The 26,135-nt window shown below is 37.0% G+C and overlaps 1 protein-coding gene across 4 annotated transcripts in view; it reads right to left on the bottom strand.

Annotated features, from left to right (window-relative positions):
* Window positions 1–26,135, bottom strand: part of Cfap54 (cilia and flagella associated protein 54) — a 295,409-nt gene that overhangs the window by 114,601 nt on the left and 154,673 nt on the right. For all 4 annotated transcript variants that reach the window (XR_009224446.1, XM_046419397.2, XM_046419399.2 and 1 more), the window contains 3 exons: window positions 21,369–21,491; window positions 17,035–17,088; window positions 1,663–1,879 (listed from right to left, as the gene is read on the bottom strand). Coding sequence is in view for 3 of the 4 variants with exons in the window: in XM_046419397.2 (XP_046275353.2) it covers window positions 1,663–1,879; window positions 17,035–17,088; window positions 21,369–21,491 (394 nt within the window). In the remaining variant the exon portion in view is untranslated. The remainder of the gene's footprint in view (window positions 1–1,662; window positions 1,880–17,034; window positions 17,089–21,368; window positions 21,492–26,135) is intronic.

Here is a 26,135-nt window from a genome sequence, read left to right on the forward strand (position 1 = left end):
GATAAAAACCATATGAGCATTTCAACTGATGCAGAGAAAGCACTTGATTAAATTTAACAACTTTCATGATAAAAACTCTCAACAAACTAGGTATAGAAGAAATGTCTCTCAACATGATAAAGACTGTATGTGTCAAGCCCACAGCTAACATCATACTCAATGGTGAAAGTGGAAGATTTCTAAGATACAGGCAAAACAAGGATGCCCACTTTACTACTTCTACTCAACACGTACTGGAAGTCACAGTCAGTAAAATCACATAAGAAAAAGAAGAAGAAGAAGAAAAAAGACACCCACCAACACCCAGTTGAAAAGGAACAAGTAAATGTAAAATGTAGAAGACATGATCTTATACAGAAAACCCTAAAGATACACACATGCACACACACAAAAAAAAACCTGATAGAACTAACACATGAATTCAGTAAAGTTGCAGAATTCAAAAGATCAATACACAAAATCAATCACATGTCTATATGCTAACAGCTTTCTGAAAAAAAAAATCAATACCATTTTCAATAGCTTCAAAAATAAAATAAAATACTTAGGAATAAAATTAAATAAGGAAATTAAAGATTTGTACACTAAAAACTATAAAATATTAATGAAAGAAATTGAAGAAGACACAAATGGAAAGATACTACATATTCACAGATTGGAGGAACTAATATTGTTAAGATGTCCATATTACCCTAAGTGATCTGAAGATTCAATGTAATCTTATCACAATTGCAATGACATTATTCACAGAAAAAAAGAACTTTAAAATTTATATGGAACCACAAAATACCCCAAATAGTCAAAGCAATCATGAGCAAAAAGAAAAAAAACTTTTTTTACTTTTGAAGTCTATAAAAAGAATTAAATCACAAGTAGGATTTATTCTAAGAATGCAAGCTTGGTTAAACATACAAGATCAATTAATGTAACATACCATATCAATAAAATAAAAAAAAACAAGTAAATAATCATCTCCGCAGATATAGATAAATCACTTAATAAAATATGATGCTCTTATGATAAAATCATTCAACAAAATAAGAGTAAAAGAAAAGTTCCTCAGCCAAATAAAGAATATCTATTTTAAAAATCCATAGTTATCATAATACTGAATGGTAGAAAAGATCCATTTTTAAAATGGCCCCTAATACAATTGAAAAATGACCCATAAATCCTATTCATGGATATCTATCACAAATAAATATACACTGTGTCCTATGGATATGCAGCAATGCAGTACTGTTCCTAGAAACAAAATGCAAGAGCATCAATAGGGCAATGATTGAATAAATCATGTGACATTCACAGACAAGAATACTACCCATTCACTACAGTGGACCAAAGCCAAAGCAATTGTCTCTGAGAGGCTTCAATGGAGGTTTTTCTCCATGTGGAATGCAAGATGCAGAAAAACGTATATAAAATATTCTATAAATAAATGATAAAATCTGTTATGTACATGCTTTTTTTATAAAAGTATTGATAAATATGAATGGAAATAACATATGCACATACCTAGAAATATGTACATTATATGAGCTTAGGGTAAAATATGAAAGAATATATTCTAGATTATTCATATGGATTAGTCGGGGTGGAGTAGGGTGTTTGTTGGGGAAAGGGAGACAAAGGGAAATAACAATAAATAAAACAAATGATTACCTTTCAAGTTAGAGAGAGTTGGTTTGTTCCTCTCAAAGCTACCATGGTTAGCTCCGTGGTAGAAAGCTTTCAGTGAATTTTCTGGTACAGAATTTATTGTTGCAGCCATACTTATGAAAAAGTGTGCCTTAACCATATAAAATTTATTTAGAAGATGCTGTTGGCCAATCATAACCAGAACTACAGGTGAGCCTCTATTTATTAATTCGTCAAGTGCCTAAAAAATGGAAAAAGTAGGCAGGAGTAAATCAGTAAAATTCTAAAAGTTATTATTAGTTTCATTCCCCAATTGCATTCTCCATTTTGTGCTAGAGGAAAGAATATAGGAAAAGATAGGAGATTCCATAAATGGCAGTTATTATGGTTAAGATTTTCAGTATTTGAAACATTTGTATTATTATTACTGGTGCATGATAATTATATGTAATAGCTGGATTGTGTCATATTCATACATGTACGTAATATAATTTGATCAGTTTCATTCCACAGTACTTCCCCCTGCTCTCATCTCCCTAACAGTTTCTCTTAAATTTTCATGAGATCCCCTTTTTCTCTTTTGCTTCCACATATTAGAGAAAACATATAATCCTTTACTTTCTGAGTCTGGCTTATTTTATATAACATGATGCTCTCAATTCCATCTATTTTCCTATAGATGACATAATTTTGCTCTTCTGTAGGCTGAATAAATTTCCATCATGTACACATGTCACATTTTCTTTAATCATTCATCTGTTGATAGGCACCCCGGCTGGTTCCATAACTTGGCTATTGTTAATTGCACTCATCAGTATGCAGGTATCTCTGTAGTATGCTGATGTCAATTCTTTTGTATAAATACTGAGGAATGATATAGGTGGGTCATATGGTAGTTTCATTCTTCGTTTTTTTTCAGAAACCTCCATATTGATTTCCATAATGGTTGTACCAATTTTAATTCCCATAAAGAGTATACAGTTCCCTGTATCCTCACCAGCATTTATTGTTATTAGCATTCTGGATAACTACCATTCTAACTGGAATGAAATGAAATTTCATGTAGTTTTGATTTGTACTTTCTCAATGGCTAAACATTTTCTTCATTAAACTGAAAGCTGTTTGTACTACTTCTTTTGAGAAATGTCTGCTTAGTTCATTTGACCATTTATTGATTGAATTATTTGGGAGTTTTTGTTTGTTTATTTGTTTTGTGTTATTTTGGTTTTTAGTGTTGAGTTTTTTAAGTTCTTCCTATATTCTGAATATTAATCCTCTGTCAGAAGAGTAGCTGGCAAATATTTTTTCCCATTCTGCAGGCTCCCTCTTCATGCAATGGTCTCCTTCACTGTGCAGCTTTTTAACTTGATTCCATCCCATTTATTTATTCTTGTTATTATTTCCTGAGCTTTAAGAGTCCTATTGAATTTTTTCCTGCACATTTATGTGGAGTGTTTCCCTGGGCTTTTCTTCTAGCAGTTGAAAAGTTTCCAGTTTGATTTCTAGATCTTTCTGTTCACTTTTGTGAAGGATGAGAGACAGAAATCCAGTTTCAGTCTTTCACATATGGATATCCAGTTTTTCCAGCACTAACTGTTAAAAAGGCTATCTTTTGTCCAATCTATGTTTTTGGTGTCTTTGTCAAGGATCAGATCACTGTACCTGAGAGTATTTGTCTCTGTGTCTCTGTTCTGTTCCATAGGTCCACACGTTTGTTTTTATGCCAGTACCATGCTGTCTTTGTTTCTATGACTCTGGAGTGTAATTTGAAATCAGATATTGCAAAGGCTCCTGCATTGCTCTTATTGCTCAGATTTGTTTTGGTTATTCTGTCTTTTGTTTTTCCACATGAATTTTAGGACTGCTTCTAGTTCTGTGAAGAATTTTATTAGTATATTCATTGCATTGAATTTTCAGGTCACTTTGGTAATACAGGCATATTAATTCTGCCTATCCGTGAACATGGGAGGTCTTTCCATCTTCTAGTGTCTTCTATTTCCCTTTTCTGCAATTTCACTATAGAGATCTTTTACCTCTTAGGTTAGATTTATTGTAAGTATTTTATCTTAGTATTTTTGAGCTATTATTAAATAAAATTGTTTTTCTGATTTCTTTTTTTATTTTTTCTGATTTCTTTTTCAGTGGATTTATTATTAATATATAAAAAAGGTATTGATTTTGTATGCTGACTTTTATATAATGCTACTTTGCTGAATTTGTTTATCAGTTCTATAAGTCTTACAGCAGAGTTTTTAGAATCTTCTAAATATAAAATCCTATCATTTGAAAACAGTGGTAATTTGATTTCTTTCTTTCCTATTTGTATTCCTTTTATTTCCTTCCCTTATTTAATTTCTCTGACTAAAATTTCAAGTGCTATGTTAAATAGGAGTAGTGAGAATGGACATCTTATCTGGTTCCTGATTGGAGAGGAAATTCTTTCAGTATTTTGTCATTCAGTATGATATTGGCTTTGTGTTTGTTGTATATAGTTTTTGTGATGTTGAGGTAAGTCTTTTTGTCCTCAGGTTTTTCAAGGTTATCATCATGAATGGGTGCTGAATTTTGCCAAAGGCCTTTTCTGCATCTATTGAAATGGTCATGTGATTTTTACTCTTGATTCAATTTATGTGGTATATTACAATTATTGATTTGTGCATGTTGAGCCATCCTTGCATCCCTGGAGAAAAACCAACTTGATAATGGTGTATAATATGTAATATGTTGCTGAATTTGGTTTATTAAGGATTTCTACATCTTCATCAAGGATAGTGGTCTGTAGTACCACCCCCCTTCCCTTGATATATCTATACCTGGTTTAGGTATCAGGATGATACTGGCTCCAAAGAATGAGTTAGAAATATTCTCTATATTTCATGGAATATTTTGAGAAGTATTGGCATTAGTTCTTTAAAAGTCTGGTAGTTGTGAATCCATCTAATTCTGATGGCTTTTCTTTGGTTTAAAGTTTTTTAATTACTGCTTTAATCTCATTGCTTGCTATTGGTCTATCTTGGTTTTCTATATCGTCTTGGTTCAATTTTGGTAGGTCATAGGTGTTTAGAAAGGTATACATTTTTTGAGATTTTTCCAATATTGGAATATAAGTTTTCAAAATAGTGAGCCATTGGATATGTGGTGTCTGTTGTATCTCCTTTTGTCTCTAAGTTTATTAACTTGACTCTTCTCTCTCTTTTGATTAGTTTGGCTAAGGTTTTATTGTTCTTGTTTATCCATTCAAAAACCTGTTTCACTGACAGTTTGCAGGATTTTAAATTCTCTATTTCATTAATTTTGGCTCTAATCTTTATGGCTTCTTTACTTCTACTTGTTTTGGGATTAGTTTGTTCTTGTTTTCCCAAGACTTTAAGATGCATCATTAGGGTATCTATTTGGGATCTTTCTGAGTTTTTAATGAAGGCACTCACACCTTAGAACCACCTCACTGCATCACAGAGATTCCCATATATTGTATTTCTATTCTAATTTGATCCTAAGAATTTTTTTAATTTTTCCTCTATTTCTCCTATGAATCCTAATTCTCATTTGCTTATCTATGCTTCTAATGAGATTTATTCTTTCTTAATGAAATCACTCTTCATTCAAAAGTGTATTGTTCAATCTCCATGGATTTATATAATTTTTCTTGCTGTTGATTTCTAATTTCATTTCACTTAGATCTGATAAGATGTGAGAAATTATATCAATTTTTTTGTATTTTCTAAGAATTGTTTTGTAGCTTAAAAAAATAAAAAGATCTATTTTGGATAAGGTTCCATGAGCAGCTGAAAAGAAAGTGTATTCAGCTTCTGTTAGATGAAATATTCTGTAGACATCTATTAAGTTCATAATAAGTTGTAACTCTATAGATGTACTATCTTTGCTGATTTTATATCTGGATGACCTATCAATTATATGTTGCCTAAAAGAAACACATGTCATAGGCAAAGGCATCTGCAGGCGGCAAGTGAGAGAGATGTACTGAAATCACCCAATATTGTTTTATTGGGACCAAACTGAGTCTTTATGTCAAATAATATTTATTTTCTGTAATTAAGTGCACCAACATTTGGGGCAAAAACATTTATTATCATTATATTTTCCCATTGGATTGTTCCCTTTACTAGTAAGCAATAACCTTCTTTGTGGCTAATTTGGGCTTGAAGTCTTTTTTGTTGTTGTTGTTGGATATAAAAGTAACTATTCCTATTTGCTTCTGAGTTCCATTTCCATGGAATATCATTTTCCACTCTTTTACTTTCCGCCTGCAGATGTCTTTGCCTATGACATGTTTCTTAGGCAACATATAGTTGAGTCTTCTTTTTTAATCCAATATGCCCACCTATGTCTTTTAATTATAGAATTGAGACAATTTACATTTGTCATAATTATAGAGAGGTGTTTATTACTTCTTGCCATTTTTATTTATTCTTTTTTTTTTTTTTTTTTTTTTTTTTTAATTTTTTATTGTGGGTTGTTCAAAACATTACAAATTTCTTGACATATCATATTCCACACTTTGATTCTAGTGGGTTATGAACTCCCACCTTCACCCCATACACAGATTGCAGATTCACATCAGTTACACATCCATTGATTTACAAATTGCCATACTAGTGTCAGTTGTGCTCCGCTGCCTTTCCCATCATCCACCCTCCCCCCTCCCCACCTCTCCCCTCCCCTCCCCTCCTCTCTCTCTACCCCCTCCACTGTATAACCCTGAGGGTCTCCTTCCATTACCGTGCAATTTACCTTCTCTCTCCCTTTCCCTCCCACCTCTCATCCCTGTTAAATGTTAATCTTCTTCTCCTGTTCTTCGTCCCTACTCTGTTCTTAGTTACTTTCCTTATATCAAAGAAGACATTTGGCATTTGTTTTTTAGGGATTGGCTAGCTTCACTTAGCATAATCTGCTCTAATGCCATCCATTTCCCTGTAAATTCTATGATTTTGTCATTTTTTAATGCAGAGTAATACTCCATTGTGTATAAATGCCACATTTTTTTTATCCATTCGTCTATTGAAGGGCATCTAGGTTGGTTCCACAGTCTTGCTATTGTGAACTGTGCTGCTATGAACATCGATGTAGCAGTGTCCCTGTAGCATGCTCTTTTTAGGTCTTTAGGGAATAGACCAAGAAGGGGAATAGCTGGGTCAAATGGTGGCTCCATTCCCAGCTTTCCAAGAAATCTCCATACTGCTTTCCAAATTGGCTGCACCAATCTGCAGTCCCACCAGCAATGTACAAGTGTACCCTTTTCCCCACATCCTCGCCAGCACTTGTTGTTGTTTGACTTCCTAATGGCTGCCAATCTTACTGGAGTGAGATGGTATCTTAGGGTGGTTTTGATTTGCATTTCTCTGACAGCTAGAGATGTTGAGCATTTTTTCATGTACTTGTTGATTGACTGTATGTCCTCCTCTGTGAAGTGTCTGTTCAGGTCCTTGGCCCATTTGTTGATTGGGTTGTTTGTTCTCTTATTGTCTAATTTTTGAGTTCTTTGTATACTCTGGATATTAGGGCTCTATCTGAAGTGTGAGGAGTAAAGATTTGTTCCCAGGATGTAGGCTCCCTATTTACCTCTCTTATTGTTTCTTTTGCTGAGAAAAAACTTCTTAGTTTGAGTAAGTCCCATTTGTTGATTCTAGTTATTAACTTTTGTGCTATGGGTGTCCTATTGAGGAATTTGGAGCCCGACCCCACCGACTGTAGATCGTAGCCAACTTTTTCTTCTATCAGACGGCGCGTCTCTGATTTGATATCAAGTTCCTTGATCCATTTTGAATTCACTTTTGTGCATGGCGAGAGAAAGGGATTCAGTTTCATTTTGTTGCATATGGATTTCCAGTTTTCCCAGCACCATTTGTTGAAGATGCTATCCTTCCTCCATTGCATGCTTTTAGCCCCTTTATCAAATATAAGATAGTTGTAGTTTTGTGGATTGGTTTCTGTGTCCTCTATTCTGTACCATTGGTCCACACGCCTGTTTTGGTACCAGTACCATGCTGTTTTTGTTACTATTGCTCTGTAGTATAGTTTGAAGTCTGGTATCGCTATACCGCCTGATTCACACTTCTTGCTTAGCATTGTTTTTGCTATTCTGGGTCTTTTATTTTTCCATATGAATTTCATGATTGCTTTCTCTATTTCTACAAGAAATGCCATTGGGATTTTGATTGGCATTGCATTAAACCTATAGAGAACTTTTGGTAATATCGCCATTTTGATGATGTTAGTTCTGCCTATCCATGAACAGGGTATATTTTTCCATCTTCTAAGATCTTCTTCTATTTCTCTCTTTAGGGTTCTGTAGTTTTCATTGTATAAGTCTTTCACCTCTTTTGTTAGGTTGATTCCCAAGTATTTTATTTTTTTGAAGATATTTTGAATGGAGTGGTTGTCCTCATTTCCATTTCAGAGGATTTGTCGCTGATATACAGGAATGCCTTTGATTTATGCGTGTTGATTTTAAATCCTGCCACTTTGCTGAATTCATTTATTAGCTCTAATAGTTTCTTTGTAGAGCCTTTTGGGTCTGCTAGATATAGAATCATATCATCTGCAAATAGTGATAATTTAATTTCTTCTTTTCCTATTTTTATGCCTTTAATTTCTTTCGTCTGTCTAATTGCTCTGGCCAGTGTTTCGAGAACTATGTTGAAGAGAAGTGGAGAGAGAGGGCATCCCTGTCTTGTTCCAGATTTTAGAGGGAATGCCTTCAGTTTTTCTCCATTCAGAATAATGCTAGCCTGAGGCTTAGCATAGATTGCTTTTACAATATTGAGGTATGTTCCTGTTATCCCTAGTTTTTCTAGAGTTTTGAACATAAAGGGATGCTGTACTTTGTCAAATGCTTTTTCCGCATCTATCGAGATGATCATATGGTTCTTATTTTTAAGTCTATTGATGTGGTGAATAACATTTATTGATTTCCGTATATTGAACCAGCCTTGCATCCCAGGGATGAATCCTACTTGATCATGGTGTACAATTTTTTTTATATGTTTTTGTATCCGATTCGCCAGAATTTTATTGAGGATTTTTGCACCTAGGTTCATTAGAGATATTGGTCTGTAGTTTTCTTTCTTTGAAGTGTCTTTGTCTGGTTTAGGTATCAGGGTGATGTTGGCCTCATAGAATGAATTTGGAAGTTCTCCCTCCTTTTCTATTTCCTGAAGTAGCTTGAAAAGTATTGGTATTAGTTCTTCTTTAAAGGTTTTGTAAAATTCTGCTGTATACCCATCGGGACCTGGGCTTTTCTTAGTTGGTAGTCTTTTTATGGTTTCTTCTATCTCCTCAATTGATATTGGTCTGTTTAGGTTGTCTATATCCTCCTGACTCAATCTGGGCAGATCATATGACTTAAGAAATTTATCTATGCCTTCACTATCTTCTAATTTATTGGAGTATAAGGATTCAAAATAGTTTTTGATTATCTTCTGTATTTCTGAAGTGTCTGTTGTGATATTGCCTTTTTCATCCCGTATGCTAGTAATTTGAGTTCTCTCTCTTCTTCTCTTCACTAGCATCGCTAAGGGTCTGTCGATTTTGTTTATTTTTTCAAAGAACCAACTTTTAGTTTTGTCAATTTTTTCAATTGTTTCTTTTGTTTCGATTTCATTAATTTCAGCTCTGATTTTAATTATTTCTTGCCTTCTACTTCTTTTGCTGTTGTTTTGCTCTTCTTTTTCAAGGATTTTGAGATGAAGTATGAGATCATTTATTTGTTGGTTTTTTCTTTTTTTAAGGAATGAACTCCAAGCAATGAATTTTCCTCTTAGAACTGCTTTCAATGTGTCCCATAGATTCCGATATGTTGTGTCTGTGTTTTCATTTATCTCTAAGAATTTTTTAATTTCCTCCTTGATGTCTTCTATAACCCATTGATCATTCAGTAACCTATTGTTCATTCTCCAATTGATGTATGCTTTTTCCTTCCTTCTTTTATCGTTGATTTTCAGTTTCATTCCATTATGATCAGATAAGATGCATGGTAATATCTCTACTCCTTTATATTGTCTAAGAGTTGCCCTGTGACATAATATATGATCTATTTTTGAGAAGGATCCATGTGCTGCTGAGAAAAAAGTGTAACTGCTTGATGTTGGGTGGTATACTCTATATATGTCAATTAGGTCTAGGTTATTAATAGTGTTATTGAGTTCTATAGTTTCCTTATTCAACTTTTGTTTGGAAGATCTGTCCAGTGGCGAGAGAGGTGTGTTGAAGTCTCCCATGATTATGGTGTGGTGGTCTATTAGACTCTTGAACTTGAGAAGAGTTTGTTTGACGAACATAGCTGCACCATTGTTTGGGGCATAAATATTTATGATTGTTATGTCTTGTTGGTGTATGGTTCCCTTAAGCAGTATGTAGTGTCCCTCTTTATCTCTTTTGATTAACTTTGGCTTGAAATCTATTTTATTTGATATGAGTATGGACACGCCTGCTTGTTTCCGAAGTCCATATGAGTGATATGATTTTTCCCAACCTTTCACCTTCAGCCTATGTATGTCTTTTCCTATCAAATGCGTCTCCTGTAGGCAGCATATTGTTGGGTCTTGTTTTGTGATCCATTCTACTAGCCTGTGTCTCTTAATTGGTGAGTTTAAGCCATTAACATTTAGGGTTATTATTGAGATATGGGTTGTTCTTCCAGCCATATTTGTTTATTTCTGTTACTAAACATTGTTTGTTTTCCTCTTTGATTGTTTCCCCCCCCCCTTTACTGTCCTACCTCCCACTGTTGGTTTTCATTGTTATTTTCCATTTCCTTTTCCTGTAATACTTTGGCTAGGATGTTTTGAAGAGATGGTTTTCTAGCTGCGAATTCTTTAAACTTTTGTTTATCGTGGAAGGTTTTAATTTCATTCTCCATCCTGAAGCTTAATTTCGCTGGATACACAATTCTTGGTTGGAACCCATTATCTTTCAGTGTTTGAAATATGTTATTCCAGGATCTTCTAGCTTTCAGAGTCTGTGTTGAAAGATCAGCTGTTATCCTGATTGGCTTGCCCCTAAATGTAATCTGCTTCCTTTCTCTTGTAGCTTTTAAAATTCTCTCCTTATTCTGTATGTTGGGCATCTTCATTATAATGTGTCTAGGTGTGGATCTCTTACGATTTTGCACATTCGGCGTCCTGTAGGCTTCTAGGATTTGGGATTCTGTCTCATTCTTCAAGTCTGGGAAGTTTTCTTGTATTATTTCATTGAATAGACTGCTCATTCCTTTGGTTTGGAGCTCTGTACCTTCCTGTATCCCAATGACTCTTAAGTTTGGTCTCTTAATGTTATCCCATATTTCTTGGATGTTCTGCTCATGGTTTCTTAACAGTCTTGCTGAGCTGTCTATGTTCTTTTCCAGTTGAAATACTTTGTCTTCATTGTCTGATGTTCTATCTTCTAAGTGTTCTACTCTGTTGGTAGTATTCTCCATTGAGTTTTTAAGTTGGTTTATTGCTTCCTGCATTTCTAGGATTTCTGATTGCTTGTTTTTTATAACCTCTATCTCCCTGTATAGTTGATCCTTTGCTTCCTGGATTTGTTTGCGTAATTCGTTGTCGAAGTGATCTTTCATTGTCTGATTTTGCTGTTTAATGTCTTCCTTGATACTCCAGATCATCTGAAGCATGTATATCCTGAATTCTTTATCTGACATTCCATCTGCTGCAGCTGTTACCTCTTCTAAAGTTGCGTTGACCTGCATTGCTTGTGGTCCTTTCTTTCCTTGTCTTTTCATACTGCTTGCGTATCTTTCCTGCAGGTGCGGGCGGCGGCTCTGCTCTCTCCTTATTCCAATTGGGGTGTCGTGGCTACCACGCCGGCAGGTCACTGGGCCTGTTCTGGGAGCTGGTGGCGGCTCTGTTCTGCCCCTACTCCAATTGGGGTGACGTGTCTGTCGTACCAGCAGGCCACTGGGCCTGTCCTGCTGGTCGGTCGCAGATCTGCCCACCTTTCGGGCACGGGTGGAGGCTCTGCTTTGCCCCTACTCCAATTGGGGTGTCGTGACTACCCCGCCTGCAGGATGCTGGGTCTGTTCCTGGCAAGGGAGGCGACTCTGCTCTGTCACTACTCCAATTAGGGTGGTGTTTGTACCCCGCCGGCAGGCTCCTGGGCCTGATCCGCCGGTCTGTTGTAGGTCTGCCTACCTTGAAGGCGCGGGCGGCGGATCTGCCCTGCCCCTCCTACCACGCCTGCGGACCCCTGGGCCTGATCTGCAGGTTGATCACTGGTCTGCTCACCCTGCGGGCACGGGTGGCGGTTCTGCTCCACCCCCACTCCAATTGGGGTCACGTGACCACCACACCGGCAGGGCCTGATCCGGGCGTGGGATAAGGATCTGCTCTGCCCCTACTCGAGTTGGGGTGACGTGTGTACCACACTGGCAGGCCACTGGGCCTGACCCGCCAGGCTGTCACAGGTCTGTTTACCTTGCAAGCGCGAAGGGCGGCTCTGCCCTGCCCCTCCTACCACGCCCATGTACTACTGGGTCGTGGGTCTGCCCACCTGGCGGGTGTGGGTGGCGGCTCCGCTCCGCCCCCTCTCCAATTGGGGTCACGCGGTCACCACGCTGGCGAGCCGCTGGGCCTGCTCCGGGGGCTGGCGGCGGCCCGGCTCCTTCCCTCTGGCTCAAGGACAAATTGAGGAGACTCGGGTGACTGAGCCTCACCCCCCTTACCAGGAGACCAACTGCTTATGTCACCGCTGGTATTGATGAAGATCTCTCCTCCACCGCTTTCTGCTGACATCAGATCTCTGCCATGTTGGTATCCTATGCGAATGGCAGCATTTCGTTCCCCTTGCCAGGCAACCCAAGCAATGGGTGAGTCCTGACCTGCCCTCAGCAGGACCCGGACCGAGACACAGTTTCCGCGGGCTCCTAGCCCCGGTCCAGGGAAGTTCCGGGAGCCGGAACTCGGCCGCTCCGTGCTCGGTGTAAGCTCCTATAAGTGTAGGCTCCAAGAAGCAGCCCCCGCGGGCTCAGTTCCGGGAGCCGGAATTCGGCCGCTTAGTGCTTGGTGTATGCTCTGATAGTAGCAGGGTCCAAGAAGCAGCCTCCGCGGGCTCCGCAGCCCTGAGCCAGGGTGGTTCCGGGACGGTTCCGGGAGCCGGAACTCGGCCGCTCTGTGCTCGGTGTAAGCTCCTATAAGTGTAAGCTCCAAGAAGCAGTCCCCGCGGGCTCAGTTCCGGGAGCTGGAATTCGGCTTCTTGGTGTTTCGTGTTTGCTCTGATATTCTTTATTTATTCTTAATAAATAATCAACCCAAATTTTCATTTGCTTATCTATTCTTCTAATGAGATTTATTCTTTTGTAAGCACTCTGTTATTCCCCACCAATTTCTGACCTGTGTCTCATATGGCTAGCCCTGACATATAATAGGAGTGAACTTAATCCTTGGAGTGAGAGAAAGGATACCTCATCAAAGTAGATAAACTGCACAAAAGTCATCACCCATGCACAAAGACTACTCTGTTTTAGTGTAAGTAAATTAAAGACTCTTGGACAGAAATGAATGAATAGACAAGCAGTCTCCCTTCCCAGCTTAGAATCCATGGTCAATCATACTCCTCCTTGTATATACCGTTAATCCTCCCCCCTCTCCCTCACACACAACATACCTGCCTGGTAATCATAGGCATAACCCTGAAATCAAACTTTAAGTCATCTTAGGGTCTGCGATTGAAGAAGACCTGAGAAGATCACACAAACTCACAAGTGGCCCTACTTTAAGTACTCACCCCAAACCTCAGTGCTGCCTAGTAATCACTCTAAATTTTGCCAGTCTACTCATTGTCCTTGTCTCCCATACAATCATTTCAATGCCCTTCTCTCCTCCAAATTCTAATCCTTTCTTCCTTCTCCTTCTCCCAGCTAATGATCTTTGCCTTCTCCATTAAAATGAGAAAATTGAAGCAGAGTAGAGCATCCAAACCCCATTGCTCCACCTATTTCACCTACCTAAGAATCTACTCGTCAGAGTTCCACTTTCCTTCCCTCTGCCTAAAGATTTTGCTCCCACTTAGACAGTCAGTCCTGACCCAGTGACCCTCTCAATCATTCTCTCCTATATCGCTCATTCACTCCTGCATCACAAATGTTTCCCACACAAACATTCCTATCAGCACATAGCCACGCTATTATCTCCTTCACCAAAAAACCAAAACCCTTTATAACCTACTTTCCTTTTCAAGTTACTCCCCTAATTCCCTGCTACTCTTCACGGAACCCCTCTTAAGAATTGTCAATATTATACATGACTGGTGTAACTCCACATCATGCACAACCACAAGAACGGGAAGTTACACTCCATGTGTGTATAGCATGTCAAAAGACATTATACTGTCATGTATGACTAAAATGAACAAATAAATTTTTTTTAAAAAGGAATTGTCAATATTCTAATTTCTATCATTTAATTTGCTTTTAAACTCACTCCATCTCTACATTCAAACCCTTTGATCAAGATTGCCAATGCCTACACTTGGCTAAATCCAATGTTCAATTCTAGTCCTCATATATATGCTATTTCTAATCTAACCGTTATTTTATGTGCACATTAAACTGTCATATCATCATCTGTAAGTTGCATTCTAATTTCAAAGATGTTAAATGTGAAAAAAAATCACATTTAAGACTGAGTGATTTATGATACTTAATTTTATACTATTGATCATCTCCCTCCTTCTCAAGTGCTTTTTTCTCTTGCATTTTGGGCTACCACACTCCCTTTACTTCCCTCATATCCTACTAGCCACTACTTTTCATTCTTCTTTGGTGGTTCCTTCTCTTATCCTGTACCTCTTAATACTGTAATCTCTCAGAACTCAGTCCTCACTCTCCCCTTAGATGATCTTAATCAGGCACTTGGTTTTATTTCATCTAAAGGCTGATGAAATCATGAGCTTTTTACTCTAGGTCCAATCTCCCTTCTGGAATCAAAATTCACAATATAAACAACTAACAACTCCTCCACTTAGATGTCTAAGACATATCTCAAACTCCGTATGTCTAAAACTATATTCCTACTCTCCTCTCCTAACCAATCCCTACACACAAGCTTCACAAGGACTGAGGATGTGTCTATTTTGATGACTGGTGAGTTTAAACTATTTTCAGAATCAGAACAGTACCTGCCACACAGTGGGATCAACAGATAAACCAAACTGTCCACACCTCTGCTCAAAGCTCTTCCAGTGGCTTTCCATTTTTCTTATATAAGACTAAGTTACAATGTCCCTATAAGGCCCTTCTTAATTTTACCTCTCTGACTTTATGTCCTATAGCTCCCCACCACAGCTGTAGACACTAGGCTCAAGGTATCTCTCACCAAGATAGACAGGGCCTTTGCACTTGCTATTCCCTCTTTCTAGATTGTTCTTTCTCTGGATTGCATATGCCTTACCCCTTTACCTGTTTTGGGAATGATAACCCCATTTAAAATTAAAATATTCACTCTACCCCATGCTCCCAACCCCTTTCACCTACTTCTGGGTTTATTTTTCCCAAGCAAGGTTCTCCTACTTGTAAAATATGTACTTTACTTGTTTATAATGTTTACTTATATGTTATGTTTATTCTTGTTCCTGTGTGTTACTATAAGCTCCAGGAGGACTGAGGTTTGTCTGGAGTGCTGATTGACACATTTGATTGACATCATTAATCTGTGCCTTGCATACAACAGGCTCTTCATAGATATTTTTGGAGTTAATATAAAAGGAGCTACCTATTCTAGAAAAGAGGGAAACTATTTGCCTTATGTAAGTATAGTAATTAATATTGCTTGGGAAAGTTTGAAACAACAGTGGCAGTGGGGATGTTTGTTGTTATTGTTTATTCTCTTTTCTGAATCTTTTCAAAAGAGTTGAAATCAATGCATTCAGAAAAGCAGCACATGGAACAGCCACTGGGCCTGACTTTCTGCCAAGCTGTTGCATTAGGAAAATGGTTGACCCTTTCTTTCTAAAGGAGAAATTTCAGATGGACTAGGGGTGAGGAGAGAGGACATTCTCTTCTCTTTTCCTATCATAGCAAGCAGTGATTTAATGAGCCTTGACAATTACACACAAACACTTGAGGATCAAAGGAAGATTAATTAGTAATGCTATTTAACACTCCTTTCTCTCCCTTTATGCAGAAAATACAAAGTGTAATCTGAAGAGTCTTAAGTGGGCCAACAGTACTGTTTTAATTAATTAGCTATTAGAAATCAGGTTTCCATTATACTGTCAGTCTCTTTTTGTATAAAAAGAAACGATCAGACATTCTTTTTATATCAAAAACTGCTCCTAGAGGCACTGTTTTTAGGATATTCTGGCATTTATGATTGAAAAGTCATAAATACTCTTAAACCCCCCAAGGTCTTAGAGCACTAAAATAAGATAAGAATATTTATTTACATCTTCCTAATATCAGTTCTTTCATTTCAGGCAACTTCCTTATAAATTAAAATTAAATTTTAGGCAAAAATATTGAATCATACAAAGCATAATTAAAAGTAGACTTTGTGTAATAAACAATAATAGGAAAAAATTAAGTTTACATTTAATAAAAGGTAGACCTATTTCTATTAAAATTATGGAAGAGAAAAAAATAATTTTGAGGAAATATCTCTCAAGTTATTTAATTTAAAAAAACCACCTTATTTAAAATACGATACTGTTTCATAGGATTTAAATAATAAATAAACCTATGTGTAATCTCTGCCCATGTTAACTGTAGACTCCTTCCCCATCTCTAATATCTTGTAATCATAGTTGTGATACAGCACTCTGTCCCAGCATTTTCTAGGGCACAGACTACCAATATCCCTAGAATTTTTTAAATGATTATTTGAAGATATTTAAATGCAACTAGGTTATCAAATGCTTAAAATTCCAATCATTCAATTATTGACTACCCTAAATGTATTTATATGAGCAGTCTCATTTTCTTCATGTGGAAAAATATTGGAAAAATCAGAGGAGCAACTTAATGAAAATGCCAAATGAAAACTCTGCCAAACCATTGGCTGACAGACTAGGAACTGGCAACAAACTGGGCCATTTCAAAATAGACAGAACCCTTTTATTACAATCAGAGTTACCTGGTAGGTAACCAAATAAATATTAAAGTTAGAGATAATTACCATGGCTAGATGAGCAAATTGAATACACATCTTTATGAAAAACAGGAGCAGTCACAATTATTTGCTAGAACAGTTTGATCCAATCCTACCTCTGGCTTCAGGATGTTGAGATACAACTCCACTATTAGAAATAGGAAAGCATATTATACAGAAGATTTCCCAAACCAAAGATTATATTTACTGGATAGTTGAAATGACTCAAAAATTATTAGTACTAAAAAAAATTATCCATGCTATATAGCCAATGTTTAGAAAACATTATTATCCTTACCTGTATGTTTTCTTTGTTGGTAAGAGGTTTTCCTGAGTCAAATGACTGAAACAACTGTCAAAAAAAGCAAAATATTAACAGTAGGAACTAGATAATTTGAATATTCTTTTCAATGAAACTATTAATGTGTACCATTTTTATTGTAAAAGTAATATATGCTCTAGTCATAAAAGATTAATATAAAAAATAAAGTAAAAATCATACATAAGTCAATTTCCTTTGTGAGGTCAGCGTTAATATTTTTATGTCTTCTCTACCAATTTATTTTTAATGAATTTTTTAAAATTATATATGGATTTGAATTTCATTTTCACTAAGTATTACATCATAATTTTTTCTGATACCATTATTTATAACTTCGGTCTGATAGGAAATACTTGCCTAAGAATGTAGCCCTGTTAACCTCTTGCCCACTTTTAGACACCTAAGGGGGCTGCTTCCCATCATCTCTCCACAAATCAGCCTTAGCTTAAATAACACTGGTGACCATTTTGTCTGTATTTATGATTATTGCCTCTGTATACATTCCTGAATGCAGGATTTCTGGGTCAAAATATAGGAATATATTGAGAAAACAGAAATGGTCTGGCCCATATATCGAGAAAACAGAAATGGGCTGGCCCAATTTACGTTCCCTCACATATTGTGTAGAAATTCAAAATTCTAACAGCATTGAGGATTATCACTTAACACTGTCTTTCCCAGCTTGAGGTAAAACTGTATTACTATTCAGAATGACTATTTTTGTGGTACTTTTGCTTGTTTTGTGAATAATTTATTAATGCATTTAGCTATAAATTTAATGGTGCATCAAGGAAATTATTCATTTGCCAGAAGAGACTGTTGTATCCTGGAGCAGAAAAAGGCCCTCTTGGAATAGAAAGCCCTTTGTAAAAGATGTCCATTAAGAGAAGCCAATACTGACATCCTTGCATATCAGCTCGGTCACCAGGAAGTCACCAAAAGCTTCCATAAAGGGTCTGCCTCCACATGGTTGGTGTACTACCTCTTTGCCTGAGGTAATTCTATGGTCATAAGAATGTTCAAGAGAGGCTAGTGGTACAGGGTAAAACCCTTACCATTGAGGAATAAGAGACTTGTTCTATCCCAGTTGCCCATGGCAGGGACCTTCTTTTCAATGCTCTCTGGAAGTAACTTTCCCACTTCTCTGGTGTAACTTTACCATTCATTCACCATACACCCTGGAATTGCCTCCCAATACATTATTTGCTTCCAAATCTCTGTCTCACAATCTGCTTTTGAGGGACTCCCAAACCAATACATCATATATAGCTTTCAATGGAGGAAAATATTAGTGTTTTTAAAAATCCTTTTTTTTTTTTTTTGAAGATACATTTTGCTGCCTAGAATACATTGAAAAGTTAGTAACTGAATGTGGTGATGGTGGTATCTCTGGTGATACAAATTGAAAAGAGTTCATAGTGGGACCTTAGATTTGGTGATAAGAGCAGAATCTCAATATAAATAAAAATGTTAAAATATAGAATTTTTAAAGGACTATGAAAAGTCCAATAGTAATCCATAATTTTTTTTTCAGTTACTTCCTTTACAAGTGAAACTTAATTCATTAATCCCTTCTTTAAATAACTGGCCTGCAGCCTAATAACATTGGCACCTATTTTAATTATAAACCCTGAAAGCATTTCCTCTTTTAATTACACTTTTTAAATTCCCAATTGAAGCTGGAAAGCTGCAAATTAACTTTGAGAATACAAAATTTGAAGTCAGAATCTATTGGGAGATAATTCGCCCACACAGTTATCTTATGAAGCTTGTGGATAAAAATGAAGGCTGGAATTTACATGTAAAAATTAGTTCCAGACTTTTTGATTGTTTATTTGGGTGAAAACTGTGGCCATTGAAAATTCTCATTTCTCATTATTCTACCCAATTGGTTTCTTTCCTTCTCATCTTCTAAATGTGGATGACCTAAAGTTCAGTTTTCTCTTTTCTAGATTTCTCTGTCTGCCTGGGATCCTAGCTGATTGTACCTAGTTCTATTATTTAAAATCTCTATGTTAATGCTTCCAAACATACCTGCAACCCCACCCTCTCCCCTGGATTACAGTCTCTGCCTCTATATATACTACATAGCCACCTGGTTGTCTACTATGGATCTCATATTTATCATGTTCAATTCCTGCCAGGAGCAGCATTCCCCTTCTCGGTATATGAAAACTTCTTTCTACCAGTCGTTCAAGTTGAACATTCTGCATTCACCTTGACTTAAGTCTCTTACATCCCAAACCTAAACCATCATCAGCAAATGCTGTCAGCTCTATCTTCACAATACACCCTGAACAGAACCACTGCTCACTCCCTCCACCACTATTACTCCAACTATTATCATGTCTCAACCAAATTGCTTGCAACAGCCTTCTCATTGGTCTCCCTATTTATACCTTGCTTGCTCACAGTTTATTTCACAAAAAGCAAACAAAGTAGTTGATTTATGTTTAATTCCTATCATGTCATGTCTCTGCTCAAAACCCTTGTTGGTTACAGTTTCCCATCGGGTAGAGAGTAAATGCCAGTCCTGACTGAGCCTCAGGAGGTTTTACATAACCTGGCTCCTGGGTTCTACCCTCCTCTTCTCTTTCCTGAATTCTCATTTGGCCTTGTTGTTTTCCCTCAACCACATCTTGCAAGCATCCTTCTCAGAGCCTTTGCCTTTATAGTTCCTCCCACTTGGGAGGCTGTTCCCACAGATCTTTCCATGGTTCACTTTCCTCAAAACCTGGTTATTAGAGACCGGCCTGAATAAAACAGCAACCTGAGCTGCCCTGGTTAATAGTTCCCCTCAGTTCAGCTGGATTGACCCTCATACCTCCATCTGACTTATATTTATGTGCTAAATATGTTTATTATTTGTCTCCCCCCTGGACTATGAGATCCATTTGTTCTTTACTGCTCCATCCCCAGTCTAGAAAAATACCTACATTCAGTAAGCACTTGAGAAACATTACACATGAGTTAAAATATAATTTTAATAGCAAAATACAAACCATTTGTAATAGGGAAAGACTGTTGACTAAGATTCAAGCAAGAAAATACTACTAACTTAATCCAGGCAAGAAGATGAATTCATTTATACAACAAAAAATGAAGGAAATAACCAACTAACCTCTCTCTTGATAGGAAGGTAGTAGATAAACAGACAGGTAGACAAACACATACATATCCACACACATACATACCATGTATGCCATATAACACATAGATATTACTTCTATGTATAGATATAGATATATAGATGTTTATTTATTTACTTATTTTGTGCAGTGCTGGGGATTGAACCCATGGCTTCATGCATGCTAGGCAAGTGCTCTAACACTAAGTTACACCCCCTCCCTATAATAATAAATTACAATGTTGTAGCAGTCATATGGAATAAAAAGAAGTACATTTTAGGGGAATATGCTGATGTAGTAGACACAATATGTAAAATATAATGTCAGCTTATGCAACTGATTTCCAAGTCTTACAGATAATTCCCCCAGGTTCTTTTAGGTCCTCTAAATTCAAATCACACCAGAATGTATTATGTCTGTCAGTCTCACTCCTCACACATATGGTTTCCCTCAGGCAAAGGGACTTTCTACCCTGCCTCTCACCCATTTCCTTTATTCTTGGCTCACATGGATCCAAGCATCTGCCTACAGCATCTGATTCCCAGATCACCATGAAGACCAAAGCAGAGGAAAATAATAACTCACTCTGATTTAATTTCTGCTTTCATCATGAACTCTAGTACTTGTTTTCAAGAATTCTCCAGTTATCTAGTCTATAAATACAAATCAAGTGATCCCGGTAAAACTGTCTCCTAAAACCAAACATTCTAGGCAAAATGGAGAAGAATGTTCATTCGCCACAGAAATCAGAAGAAATCTGAACAAAATATTCTCAATTCATTGATGTGATGTTTATCAATCAAAAAGGTCCAAATGAGTTATAAGGAGAGATTATTTTGAGTAAGAACATTAACCAGAAATTATAGGATTAGACTAAAAAACCTAAAATGTGTTGGCTGATGTGTCTAAAGAACTGGCTTATAATAACTATAATAAAAAGCAATATTCAGTGTCCCTGTGCCAGAATTCCATTGCAAAAATTTACTACAGAACCTTGCAATATCCCTCATGACAGCTATTCCAGATAGATTAAAACTCATAAAATCTAATATTAGCTGTAACCAGATTTAACAAAGCAGTGTGGAGTACTGGAGACATGTAAATATACTGTTGTTGGAATGTTTCCTAGATTTTAGAATTATAACCTTCGAAGACAAAGAACAGCTCAATTTAGTAAGTTACCTTAATTTTTCCAGTAGCTTTAAAGCCAGAAGGCACTGGACAAGGCATGTTTTTCCCATAAAATATCAAGGATAACTCATAAAAGGCCTCAGAAAAGAAGTGCAAATCTGTAAGGACTTCTATCTGTAAAGAAAAAAAAGAAGATTTTAAGTTAAATAGTTTGTTTCACTTACAAAATAAAAACTTTAGAGAAAAATAACCAACTCTGAGATCCAAAATTTCTGCTTAGTGACAGTAAAGTATTATGAATTATTTGTTTACTAGCTAGGGAGTGGATGGATCTTCACATGTCTGTACATATGCCATTTTACATGTGCGATGAACCCAGAAGCTAACGAACAGTAACAGGAAGGTGTTGGAAAGAGTGGGCAGTTATCAGAGGTTGCTTACTTCAACAGAGGCAAACACACAGAAATAATATAGCCATGGAAAAGTCTTAAAAATAATTCTGTTCCCATGGTAAATTGTGGCTTAAAAGAAAAACAAAGCTAAAACTTTCCTGATGTTCTCTGGGGAAAGTCAAAAAAACCAGGAGACTAACTCCACAACATATCAATATAGAGACAACTATTAATTTTCTTATCCATAATTAATAGCTTAACATTAATTGATCACTATGCATTTTACATGGCTTATTTTGAATATAAACCAGCAGGACTACTGGGAAATGATATAAAGAAAAGATCAAATTCAAATTCATGTGTTCATTCAACATGTTTATAGGGCACTTCTTAAACAGTAAGCACTCTTGGAGGTTCCACACCTTTGGATGCACATTTAGGTAAAGGTAGGTGATACATGAAGACACAGTATGAGGAAGCATGGAGTCTGACAAAACGCTACTTTCGAGACTGGGATCAGGAAGAACAACTGTGAGGGGAAGCCATTCAAGAGAAGAGATGGTAATGACATAAGCCACAAAGTCTTATGAGAATTTGCCAAGAGGGTCCTGAGAATAAAGGTCATGTGATGGGAGCAGTTTTGTATCCTAGAGTGTTCCAAGAACAGCCTGTGTGGCTGGAACTAAGTAATTGAGGGGAAGAGGGTGGGAAGGTGGGTATGACAGTAGATACAAAAGTCATATAGAACCTGCAGGTCCCAGGAGGAACTGTCTTTCCTATGGGGTAAGAAGTTGTAGAGGCTTTGGAACAGAGCCTTAACCTGACTCGTATTTTGAAAACATCCAGAGACTTTAGAGAGAATAGAGAATGAAAGGGTAAAATGTGCTCACAGGGAATAAAATGCAAAGTTGGATAAAGATATATATATAAACACACACACACACACACATAGTTTATGTTATGTATATGCATATATATATATATTTCTATTATTTTTTTATATAAAGCAAAATTCAATTTATCCTTAGCATTTCAATCTATCTTACTCTCCGTTTTCCTTTCACTACTAGTTTAGGAATCTCAAGAGTATATAAACCTTAAGGAAAGAGGTAAGTTAGGGGAAAATTGACTATACAAATAAAGCCTGAAAGGCCAGGAGAACATTAATGGGAAAGAGGAAGTTGCTTGTTTATTGAGTGCAAACTGTGTCATCTTTCCTAAGACACCTTAATCTCTAACCTCCCCAGTGCCACGTAGCACCAAAGTAGACACTCAGAGAGACATGGAAACCCTTTCAGGTTTCTAGATGGCCATTTTTTCTCATTATTCCTATAAGAAAACCCTTCCCAGGATCTGTGTGTGGGTTAGTCTCCTCTAGTCTTGACTCTAAGAGTTGTGTACATGGACATCTGTCAAGGCTATCTCTGGTTGCAGTTTATCATACCAATCTGACTGTTTAGAAAAGCAATGCTGTTAAGAATAGACATAATATTTCCAGAAATGACCAATGCCATGAACACAAACAAGCCAGAATAGACAAAAAGAACTGGCTATATAAATCAACCCTTCACTCACACAAATACAGAACTATCAGTACCCTTCCTAGGAATGTTTAATATGTGCAGAAGAATAAATCTTTGATGAGGTCGACAGATCCAGAGTGAAGCCAAACCAGTTGATCGTCAAGAAGTTTTACAGCTTCCCCTGAAAGAGACTAGTACACACAGAAACTGAACAGAATGATGGATTACTGGGTACACTGTCAGAAAGGATCATTGTTTGCTGTTTCCTGATTGACTTTTCTTTCTTACCACTCACTGACCGCAGTTTGCTTCAGAAAGGTCCAACAAACTTTGCTCAGACAGGCTATTATTTCTTCCTCTGTGAGATCTATCAGTACTTGCTCTTTTATATTGCATTTGTTATTGCAGCTGTCAAACCCCTAATTCAGTTTTTCAATCCTAATAAGCCAGTAAGATCTACTTCTGTCTCATCCTCCTCCCAACACTGTCACCAGATACAAGGATGACGTCATTCTCCTGATCAAAATTCTAGAATCCCCCATCCAACCCAAAGCTGCAGAATAGAGTCCACAGTTCTTCACTGATTTTTATTTTTTATTTTGTTTTTAAAAATTTATTTTTTAGTTGTAGTTGAACACAATACCTTTATTTACTTTTATGTGGTGCTGAGATCGAACCCAGGGCCTTGCATGTGCTAGGCAAGCGCTGAGCCACAACCCCAGCTCACAACCCCACAACCCCAACCCCACAACCCCACAATCCCAACCCACAACCCCAGCCCCCTTCACTGACTACTCCTGAATGAAAACAGCTGCCATATGCTAACAAACTGCTGTGGTTTGAATGTGATCTCCAATTGTTCATGTAGTAAAACTTAGACTCTGAATTCACATATTGATGATATTTGGGGTGAGGCCATTAGGAGGTGATTAAGATTAGATGATATCATTAGTTGCTTATAAGGAGAGGAAGGGAGATCTGAATCTATGCCTGCTGATCTCTCACCACATGATACATTCTGCCATGTTATGATGCAGCAAGAAGGCCCTCAACAGATGCAGCCCCTGGATCCTGGACTTCCTAGCCTTCAGAACTCTGAGAAATAGATGTATTTTCTTCATAAATTACCCAATCTCAGATCTACTGTTGAAGCAACAGAAAAAAAAGACTAAGACAATAAACAAAAGTCATCTAACCAAAAAGTTTGTTCTGAATTCTGACTTTCAGGGCCCCCCTGGATCTCCTCCTGATGCTTTTAATGGCCACTGCAACCCCGCCATGCTTCCTTCCTCTTAATAACAGACCAGAATATACCTGTTATCCAATTCTGACTCCAGATTTCTCCCATTTCTCTTACTGCACAACCTCCCCATTATGTCTTCACAGTCTGGAATTCAAGCCGGGTCCCTGGTTTTCTCCATACCGTGGCCCTCTGGTGTTTCTCATGTTACCTTCTGCAACCCCCTTGCTCAGAACCTCCACTTCAACGTGACTGAACCATCGCTGCCCCCTAAGCAAGTCCATACTTTTTCACCTTTGTATCTTTCACACTGTTTTCTGCCATGAACATTCCCTTCCTCCTCTCTCCCACTCAGCTGTAGGCTTTCCAAGTCTAAATTCTTATCTTCTTATTGAAATCCCAAGGCTAAAAGCCATTTTTCCCTCTTTTAAACTCTTGGAGACAAAGCTTATCAAGCTAATTTGCAAATGATAAAGTGACAAGTACATATATGTGACTTGTGTATATGTCCCATCTCTCTTCCCAGTTCTCAAAGCAAGAAAGGACCATGAGTGACGTTTCTTGGACTCAAGTTACTAACATGGTGCTTTTAAATAGAAAGTACTCAGTAAAGGTTGTTTTAGAATTAAATCAATGAACATTTATTAAGTATTTTCTAGGTTAGCTCCACTAACACTAAATAGAATGTACAAAGCAGGCATTTTATAGATGTCTGCAAATTTTAAATTCAATCCAATAATTAATGACTGAATATCAAGAATGTGAATTTATTTCTCAAGTTAGTGTAGGAAATTAAAAAATAAATAAGAAACAGCCCTAGCCTTAAGAATTTTGCAATCTTAAAGAGACTACTGTTGAGAGACTGGGAAAATTATATGTAGTTTTAAGAAATGTGTTTTTGAAATTCAAAAGCAAGAGAGTTCATAAGAATTAATAACTCAGAGAAGGTGATCCAGAAATTTTCATGATCAACGATGAATTATTTATTCTTGAGGTTAAAATATATCAGTAGCACCAGAAGTCCTCTTAGGAATTGCTTTATTTATAATTAGAGGACAATGGACTTTTCTCAGAGGCCCAAAGGGTCTGAATGAGATAGTAGTCCAGGGGAAAGCTAAGCTTTCCTCATTAAAAAAACAGGAGGGATGCAGGAAAAAAAAATGGAGGGTACTTCCAAAAACGGAAGAAGAAGTGTGCTGGAATATAGTGCTGGAGGCCACTCACTCCTAATTGCAAGAGCTGATTATGTGTCTTCAGTGACGCCTTGTGGGTAATTTCGACAGCCATAGTGGGTGCATTCACAAAATGGAAGAAAACTGAAAAATACAAATCAGCTTTAAAAAAGGGCTCACATGAATCATTTTCCAGCATACACCTGATTATGCCACAGGAAGAGAGGCAAAAGCATAAAATGATGGCCAAGAAGTATTTTAAGCTCAAGAATGCCAAATATTCTATTTTAAATTATTTGTACTTCAATTTTCCTGTTTTCCCAAAATTCAGTAAAGTGCACAAAAGAAACAAAGGTCCTAGGTAAATATGTTATGTATGTTTATGTATGAGTATAACAGTATGTGTGTACGTGTGTGTGTAGAAAAATGAATGGGGTTGAATTCCATTTAAGAATTGAGGAGAAATCCAAGATGGCGGAATAGAGAGGTCC

This window comes from Marmota monax, unplaced genomic scaffold (genome assembly GCF_021218885.2).
Source record: "Marmota monax isolate L192 unplaced genomic scaffold, Marmota_monax_Labrador192_F-V1.1 WCK01_AAM20220418_F8-fsc00036, whole genome shotgun sequence".
In the NCBI taxonomy this organism is placed as follows: Eukaryota; Metazoa; Chordata; class Mammalia; order Rodentia; family Sciuridae; genus Marmota; species Marmota monax.